This window comes from Sceloporus undulatus, chromosome 2, assembly GCF_019175285.1.
Source record: "Sceloporus undulatus isolate JIND9_A2432 ecotype Alabama chromosome 2, SceUnd_v1.1, whole genome shotgun sequence".
Lineage (NCBI taxonomy): Eukaryota > Metazoa > Chordata > Lepidosauria > Squamata > Phrynosomatidae > Sceloporus > Sceloporus undulatus.
This window is the reverse complement of record NC_056523.1, coordinates 54,752,035-54,761,950: the sequence shown is the minus strand read 5'-3', so window position 1 is coordinate 54,761,950 and position 9,916 is coordinate 54,752,035. Positions and strand designations below refer to the sequence as shown.

The 9,916-nt window shown below is 39.7% G+C and overlaps 1 protein-coding gene across 1 annotated transcript in view; it reads right to left on the bottom strand.

Moving 5' to 3' along the window:
* The window catches only part of KBTBD12 (kelch repeat and BTB domain containing 12), a 75,399-nt gene continuing 65,483 nt past the window's right edge, over positions 1 to 9,916 (bottom strand). Inside the window, exon 6 of the mRNA XM_042454449.1 lies at positions 1 to 5,579. Within this exon, the coding sequence (XP_042310383.1) occupies positions 5,410 to 5,579 (170 nt within the window). The 3' untranslated portion in view covers positions 1 to 5,409. The remainder of the gene's footprint in view (positions 5,580 to 9,916) is intronic.

Here is a 9,916-nt window from a genome sequence, read left to right as displayed (position 1 = left end):
TTACTTTTATAAGAGAAGCTTTATTGGTAGCAAGTGATGCAGCAGATGGTATACAGTAGAGAAGCATCCTGCTCTTCAGCTGCTGGGTCCAACATCCCTTCACTGCCAATAGTAGAACTGAGCCCCTAGATAACTATTTCATTTTATTAATTTTAACATGAACAATTTAATTTACAATCAAAGTAATAAATATTCAAAAAGAAAATAAAAAGAAAGGAAAACAAAAGACAAATAACTAATACACAACAAGGTTCTGCCCAATCCCCCACAATCCTCTGTGTAATGTGAAAAAAGGAGGAAAATATTATTCTACCATTACAGATCCAAATAAATAATCTTACTAAAATTACTAAAAACCATAACCACAGGTTATTATATCATTAGATTTCTCTTTGCTGAAAAAAAATCAATAAATGGTTTCCAATCTTTCAAAAAGTCTTCAGTTGGCTTATCTTTTAGAACCCATGTTAATTTGGGTTAACTCAGTAATTTTAACAATCCATTTTTCCATCACTGGTGCTTCAGTCCATTTCCAAGTCTGAGCAAACAATATTCTGTTGTCATATATCGAATAAATAATCCATATTAATTTTCCAGTCCTTTATCCATAATACCCAACAAAAATATGTCTGGTAACATTACAGAATCTGTTTTTAAATCTTTTTGGATTATCTTGTAAATCTTAGAGCACTAACTTTTCATGTTTTTGCCAGCCCACCCCTAAAAAACTAATCTGACCCAATCCAATTACCTGGGGCTGGCAATGGCACAAGGACCACACAGATACATGGACCACACAGACTGGGCAGACTGGTATCACAGTTTCTTCCCCCTCCCAGCAGGTGGGTATGAGTTGACCACATAAAGAACTGAGGTGATCTGCTGTCTTGATCACTCAATTAGAGCCTGGAGTTATATTTAGAAAGGAGATTGCCATTTGCACGATACCATGGAAACATAGCTCTCTACTAAGGCGAGCCCTTCCTCCCTGTTTTGGAGGGTGGGGGGAGGATGGTAAATGGGAGGAAATGGAGAAAGGAGTACCAGGAGGGGAAAAAGAAAATGGGACAGAAGGCAGTGCTTCAAGGGAGAAGGTGTTCAGATGACTGGAGTAAGATTTTGAGTGTCACAACCACCTTGTTAAGATGTCATTTGCAAGTCTGTACAAAAGACACAGGGGAGCTGTTCCATATTTCACAGCAATTGGAAAGTTATGTTGACAGCTTTTCATTAGAACAGTGTTAGTGACAACCAAGCAGCTCCATTTTCAAAATAATGGCCAAGATTCTTAAGCACAGGCGCGAACATGCAGCTTTAAACAATGGAACTACATTGCTGACATGATACACAACAATGCCAGGGAACTGTAACACTGCACTATGGGTCATCATGCAAGATGTCCCATTGTCAACAGGGGCTCCCACTACACAACAGGAGACAACTGGGACACATGGTGCAATGGCCACACTGCTGGCTCAGTTTGCACAAAGGTCCTAGTGATGCACCTACATCTCCACTCTCCTCCTAAGAATACAAACATTGTGCAGTGGCACAATTCAACTTTACACGATGATAGGTCAGCTTACAGTGACACCATTTCCCAACGGGATGTTAGCCCATGTTTTAACAAGGAGTGGGAGGTGAAGTATTTTTAAAACACATTTTTGATAAAGCTCACTTTTTTCATGTTGATTTATGCATTAAAAATACTTGAAAAGAAAATGTGGAGACATGAGAAAGGATAAGCAGAAATTTAATACAGGTTGAGTCTCCTTTATCAGAATTCCAAAATCCAAAATATTCCAAAATCCAAAATTGTCCATATGGGTGGCTAAGATAGTGCACCTTTGCTTTGTAATAGTCCCAAAGAGACAAACTTTGTTTGGGGCACAAAATTATTTAAAATATTATGTATATATTTACCTTAAGTCTATGTGTCTAAAGTGTATAGGAACCATAAATGAATTTAATGTCCAATCTCCAAGATATCTCCTTATGTATATGGAAATATTCAGAAATTGAAAAAATGCCAAAATCCAAAACATCTCTGGTCCCAAACATTTTGGGTAAAGGAGACCTCCTGTACCTTTTACTGGACAAGTTAAGAAGCTGTCAGCCTCAGACCATAGGAGGTTTTTCTTGGTGGACATAGGTAGAGGGTTCCTAAACAGGTTCCTTGATTACCTGTTCATTCCAACCAAACATATACATTTAGTGCATTCCCATGCATTCCAATGCCCTTGCAGCAGAATAAAAAATCATTCAACATAATCTCTAGAAGCAGCATTCCCATTAGCCCATACTACACGATAACCTTTTCTTCCATGTTGACAGTATAGAGATGATACATACAAATCTGAGTGTTTTGACTGTCATATACATCCTGCCTACAAAGCTCACAGAAAGAAAAAAAGTTGAATCACAAGGATCATTTATTTTCCAGATTAATTCTTTTTATCTAAAACACACATGCACACATACAAACACACACATTGATTCAACCTTAGCATTATGTTCTGTACCAAGGGAGTTTTAGTGTAGTTCCTACTGCCTTTTTATGTTTAATGAAAGGTTGATTGATATTTCAAGGTAAAGTTGATGAGTCATACATGGAGTAGAGTGGAAAATGCAGCATTAGCTATGGGCTGACTGCATTATATCCACTATGTGGCTATGGCTGACTAGACACTGAGATTACTCACCATAGATCTTCACATCTAGAGTCTTCTCCCTTCTTCACAATTTCCTCTTCCCTGACTATACTATTTTACTACTCATTTCTACGATGTGCACACTCTTTGCTAGTGTCATCATAATTGAACATTTCCCCTTGCCCAAAGCAAACTATCCAGGGGAAACTCTGGATGATGGCAGAAGCAACAGTGCCATCAGGGGCAGCCTTTCTGCTTTACTCTCATGGACCAAAGATGAACAGAAGATGGGCCAAGAAGATCAAGAGGATTGATAATATGATGGATTACTAAAATTGACTTCAGAGGAACATTCTGAAAGTCTCAAAGGCTATGGGCTCAGATTCATGAAAAGGCCAAGGAAAACACAGCTAGTGGAAAAAAGGTCATAAGAATACTAACAACTCACCATGAACACATGGCCAATACAGCAGAAGGCCAGCTAGAAGAAGAGCCATCACTCAAAGACTGATCATATGCTCTGCATGTAAAATGTGTATGTGTGTTGTTTGCATTGAAGTCCTTTCCAATTTATGGCAACCCTAAGGCAAACCTATCATGGAATTTGCTTGGCGAAGTTTGTTCAGAGGAGGCTAGCCATTGCCTTCCGTTGAGGCTGAGAGCATGTGACTTGCCCAAGGTCACCCAGTGGCATAAATCCCTGGCATCCCCAGTAATTTTGGAAAAGACTCCTGTCTGATATTATGGATAGTTACTGCCAGTCAAGAGTAGTAGACAACAATGAGCTAGGTAGATCAGAGTTCTTCTGACAAAATTATACAGCCTTCATATGCTGTTTACTACTTGCTATCGTTGTTGTGTGACATCAAGCAAATTCTGACTTATGGTGATCCTAAGGCATATATAGACTTATGGGAAACCTATCATGAGACTTTCTTGGCAAAATTTGTTTAGAAGAAGTTTGCAACTGCCTTCCTTCCTCTAAGGCTAACAGGGTGTAACTTCCTCAAGGTCACCCAGTTGGTCTCCATGGCTGACTAGGGATTTGAACTCTAGTTTCCCAGAGTCATATGTCCTTATCACATAAGGCAGAAAATCACAATAACACCAGGATACCAGTGCCTTTGGTTGAGGCTTATCACATAAAGTCAAAACTCCTCTGTTTGCTCTCCCGGTGAGAGAACATTTTGAAAGCATTTCTTTTCAATAATGCAAAAACTTCGTTAATGACCTCCTTTCCTGCTACTGTTCTGCTACCATTACCAATGTAATAGTTCAATTCCACATTAATGTTGATTTTGGGTGGTCAGGACATGGTCAGAGGGCATGTTTTGAATGCACCTTAGGCACCCTAGTGATCACATGAGAAGGGGTGGACATTTCTATTTGATTTCCTGAGAAACTTTTAAACATTTTCTGTACAGAAAAAAAATCCATTGTCAAATGACTGGGGCTTGCCAGAGAAGCCAAAACTTTGCGCATTCCCTCTCACCTCATTTTCCAGGCCCATTCCAGAGGTCTCTCTCTCCCTCCCTCCCTCCCTCCCTCTCACCACATACTCTCATATACCTAGAAATACAAGCGGAAAAGAGTCCAACAGTTTTAAATATTTCTGTGAAAAGGCGTGTGTGTGCGTGCATGTGTGCACACACGCATGCACACCAAACTAGAAAAAAAAAGGGCATGGGAAGGTAGTGGGTAGGTAATCCCAAATGCTGGGTGTGATAAGCTTTCAGCACAAATGAAGGTTGCAAACCTGGATAGGTGAGACAGGAAAGACAGCAATCCCAATTGCATAGGGTTTTTAGAAACAACACTATTTTAGTGGGAGAAGAACCTTGTGTGATAAAGTCTGTAGTTCAGTGTTCAGGCCACTCCACCACACTGACTCTTCTCCTATTATTCTATGGCCAGCCACTAAAGAGCAAGCTTCTAGCAAGAGATGGGAATTGTGATTTCCTCCCAATGTTCTTGGACTGTAGGTTCCAGCATTTCTCACCAATTATGCTGGCTTGAGCTGGTGGGGCCTGCAGTTCAGCAACATCTGGAGGGCTGCACAATTCCCTCTCCTGAATTTAGGCAATCAAAATTCTTCATTATTAATAATGGCAGCAAATCTGGAACTGTAAAGGACCACATTCAGAGTACAGATTAGGATACTGGATTTCATATTTGAAGAGATTGCATTCTACATGCGATCTAGCTGAAATACCACATCTGAGCTGAAATAAGGGTACTTATCTATACACTCCACCATCAATAAGGGTGCATACGAGCAGACAGCTGAGTTAATTCTTCCTATTTATGAGATTAAAGCCATGCTTTCATTCTGGCCATCTACTTAGAAAAAATGAATCAATAGTTTCTAAGCGTTTATGACAGTACAGAAGGAAGAATTCTACATATAGAGATATTTGTCAGTTCTACAAGCACCTGGTGTTGCTCCCATTTCCTTGACATGCTTTAACTAACTACCGTCCAGGTATTTCCTATTTCTAGGTAAATTACATTCAATGTACCTAAATAGCAAGAAGCATCAGTTTGGCACCCTGGCTGAATTAATGCAAGGACTCAACAGAAAGGAGAACCCATTGAACCAATCAATAAAACATGAATTTCCAGGATATAAAACGTATAACAAGAATAGGAATTAACTGCAATAAGGCCAGGCAGTGGATTCATCTCTTAGGAGTCCAAGGAGCATTAATGACCAGTAATAGGCATAAATCTGCTAGGAAATCTATAATCTAGGAAATACCTATTGTTCCACTAAATCGGGAGGGGGAGGGATGAGATCTCGTGGGTTCAACTGAGCCACAAGGCAGACATCATAGCTGTCATGCATGAGGACGTTGACAGCAACAACATTCCACTGATTCTCCCAAGTGTCCAGCTCTAGGATCTCTTTGTTGATAATTTCATGCCGAGCTGCAATGATTAAAAAAAAAAATACAGGAGAGAAAAATCAAATGCAGAGTCAACAAAGGAGTGCAAAGAAGTCAAGTCTTGTCTCTGATGTAAATAATAACCCCAACATTCTTTTGTGCTATACTTAGATGAAAAGGAGATATGGCAGTGATTGAAGCACAGTTTGCAAACGCCAAACATGTAGCTCATGCAACCCAGTTTGCCTAGAAACCTGGGGCTTTGCTGCTCTAGTTTAAGATTTAAAGAGTGCTGCTGGCTTCTTTTGTGTTCTGCTTATATCAAGACACTGCACATCAAGTTCAGAAACTGAGGCTTCTTCTTTATTTTTATGCTTTTTAATCTAGCATGGAAAATGTTCCTGGAGGCTTTTTGTATATGGCTCATGTAACAGCATGCTGGGACATTCTAAATGACATTGTAAATGACTTCTGGAATATCCAACCCTGCCTGAGTCCTTCCATGAGGGCACCGGTTCTGGCAATCCTGGACCCAAAACATTTGGCTGCCTGAACACACCAGTCACATAACATCAGTCTAGGTTCACAGTTAATAAAGCAGCCAAATTATTTTGGCACCTGTGGCCTATAATCCCATAGTTTTAATAGGAAAATAAGAATGCCAGATCTCAGAGTCTGGCCCCAAGTCTCCAGTTTTCATGGGGCATCTTCAGGCAGGAGGTAGGGTTGTAAATTCTTTGGTTTAGGTGGGCTCAGCTCCAGGCAAGAGGAAAGGGTTGTGTACAAATCTCCAGTTTACCTATTAGAACACCAGATTGCTGCAATTGGCAATGCTTACCTAATCTGTTTATTGCTGCAACTTGGAGACACTAGTGTGTGATGTATGTGTGTGTATACTTATATACACACACATAGTGCCTTTCCTCACCTTCCACTCTGCTCTGCAAACATCTTGTGGCTACAAACTTGTAGACCAGATAAAAATGTCCTTCTCCCTTCCCCTCTTATTCTCTAAGAACTTCACATATTTCAGAAATATTTAGCTAAGATTTCTGTTTTAATTTCCAAACAGAAAAATATGATTCTCTCTTTCCCTCTCTGTTTAAATAATAAGCTGTGAGCAACTGTGCTTGATTCTTAATGCACAGTACTTCATGGCATCACCGGGGGCATCCCTAGTGTTCAGGTTTTGGTCTGGAAATCTCAAGGCCTAGGACAGTCTTGAACTGTCAACCCTGGGGGGAGATGCCAGGAAGCTCAGATTAATCACTTCTACAGAGAATGGAAAACCACATGGGACTGAACTAACCAATTAGAGTGTAAGTTAGTTTGGGAGCAGTCAAGAATTAGTCAGACCTGCATGAAAAGAAAAGTACATAATGACAGTAAAAGAAATCAAAAGAAGAAGATTATTTTACATCATGTTGTTTTTGCAGATCAAACTAAGAGCATTTTCATATGTGAGGATTAAATCAGCTTATTTTAAATTATCTTGGATGTAATTGTCAAGTTGATATTAGCTGCAACAAACACTTCATTTCTATCCCACATCCTACTCTAAATTAGCAGCTTCTCCAAAAGTATGACAATTTTTTAATAGCGTTGTTTAAGAAAGTTCCTTTCAGCCTTTTTAATGTTCTCTACAGGCACCAGTTTTAAGGAGCCATTGCATGTACAGGGTGGAGATAATGTTAGCAAAACTTTCCAGTGCCTCTCTTGTACTTTGCCTTTTTGGAACAACTGAAGAATTTGGCAGGAGCGATGAGATCCAAGCAACCCATTAAATCAAGCCAATGTTACAGTGGGCAGCTTTTAACCAAGGCTGAGAAATTGTACAGTAACAAAAGAGCCGCCAAGCAAGAAAGTATTTTGCTTCAGCGTTCTTTTCTTTTTCTTTTTTAAAAGATGGAGAAAACGGAAGAGCCATTTATTTTCTAGCACAGGAGCTGGACTTTTTGACATTTGTTACAAAAAGCCAAGTTCTTTCCTACAAATGAGAAGCTCTTTTCATTCTCAGCCACCCACCCCCCGCACCCGAGTTGTTGCTTTTGATTTCAAAGCTCCCTTTTTCTAAGCAAGAAGCTTTGAGCTTAGCTTTTATTCCTGGAAAAAGATGTAGATATATGTTTTTCTCCTTTTCTACACAATCCATTCTTAGGAATCTCTAACTAGCCTGACTGAAACCTAAGATTCAGGGGCAAACTCTACCTTAAAGGAAATGTACATTCTTTGCAATTAGAATGCCTCCCCCCCCCCAAATAATAGGATTTCCTCATATATATATGCCTGAATAATCAGTCTTGCAAAATAAACCACGTTTTCCCTCTAATGTCCAATCACAAAACAAAGCTTGCTAAATGAACAGTTCATAACTGAGGGAAATCTTGAGTTATACAAAGAGACCTGTTTCACCACTACATAATATCTCTTCTAAAAATATGAAACTTGTATCATCTAGGTTGACCCGCAAGAAGACATATTTAGCATGGGGGAGGGGGGGGAGAGAAACTATAAGATTCTAAACTATTTCACAAATTTCACTACAACAAACCTGGATTTACCCGTGTGTACTCCACAGAGTTCCTGAATGAGGCACATGTCAGAAAATAACTGGAATCCTGTTGGTTAGTCCCAATTAGAGTAGACTTATTCAATCAGCTGTGTTTTAAAGGTGCTGCATGCCACCTTGGGTCCTGCAGTGTAGGGGCATCACAAAGGGGGTCTGTTCTTTGAAATTGTAGGCAGCACCAGGTGTCATCTTAAGGGGGTTGACACCACTGCTCCCCATGCACCTTCCTTTTGGCAGAAACAGGCTGTGGTGTTAGCCTGCATTCCTTTAAAATGCTAATACTTAGAGGAAGAGATTATGTGAGTAAGGCAAGGCTCAGTTAGAGGAGAAAGGAAAGGCCTCAGGCTTTTTTTAAAATAAAAACCTATTCTTTCTAAATTTTCTCTAAAAACATCACATCTTACCAAATTTTCACTGTAACCACATGAAGCTATGTAGTGTACATGCAAATACATTTAGGCTGTGCATTGTTGTTGTTATTAACCACTCTTGAGTCGATCCCAACTCATGGTGACCTTGTGGATGAGACATCTCCAAGTCGTCTGTCTTCCATTGTTCTGCTTAGGCCCTGTAAATTCATGCCTCCTTAAGAGTCCACCATCTAGCATTTGGTCTTCCTCTTTTTCTACATCCCTCCACCTTTCTCAGAACTGTTTTCTTTCCCAGTGAGTCATTCCTTCTCATGACTTGACTAAAGTACAACAACCTCAGTGTTGGCTTTCAGGGAGATTTCAGGCTTGATCTTTTCTATGAACCACTTGTTTCTTTTTTTGGTTGTCCGTGGTATCTTCAGCACTCTTCTCCAGCACCACATCTCAGAAGAATTGATTTTCTTCCTATCCACTTTCTTAACTGTCCAGCTCTCATATCCATACATGGTAACAGGGTAAACAGTGGGATGTATGAATCTAACTTTCGTTCTTAGTTCCATATCTTTACATTTCAGGATCTTTTCTATTGTAATGTAAAGTTAAAATGTTAATTTTGCTATATGTTTATGTCACAATTATTGCCATTACATTAAGCTATATACAGGAATTATGTTTTATGGATAACATTCGTACAAAAAATATTACTAAGAATTCTGTATGGTGTGCTATGGGAGGAGGTCAATGTGGGTGTGTGACACTGTGAGTTACCGCTCTGGGTGACACCAACCCTAGTGACATCACTGCTGCACCAGGAAAAAGGCAGGATGTAAGTTAAATACACAAAACTGCTGAATAGTGAGTCAATATACAGTATAAGTAAATCCAATTAATTCAGTGGTTCTACTGTAGTCACAACAAGCAATAAGATTTAGGCCAATATCTGATATTTTAGACATTAAAGGAATACAAGGCACAAGCTGTAGTGTACATCTAAAAATATGGATAAAGCAGCCTGTGAACTGTGCTAAATCATTCATCGATTTGGTGTGAGATTTTACCATTAGCAGAAGCAATCCTTTAATGGAATCTGACTGGGACATTTCTTCAACCTTATAATAGCTTTTGATTTGGGACAAGTAGCTTATCCCCAAACAACTCCACCATAATCTCTGCTGACTAATGCCATTGTAATCTGGGGAACATAAGATCACTGTACTTGGGGCTGTATATGGCTGTATCCTGACTTGCACTGGCTGGCATTCTCCTAATTCTGGACAAAGGTGTCAGGATGGCTGTTTTCTCCAATTCCTCTGTTCTCTGCAGACCCCAGTGTCACTTTCCACTGAAGAGCAGTGTCACCACCATACCTCACAAAAACCACCATGCCACTCTGAACACACCCCAGCTGCTGCTATACTGCAGAAATAATGAAGTCTGACA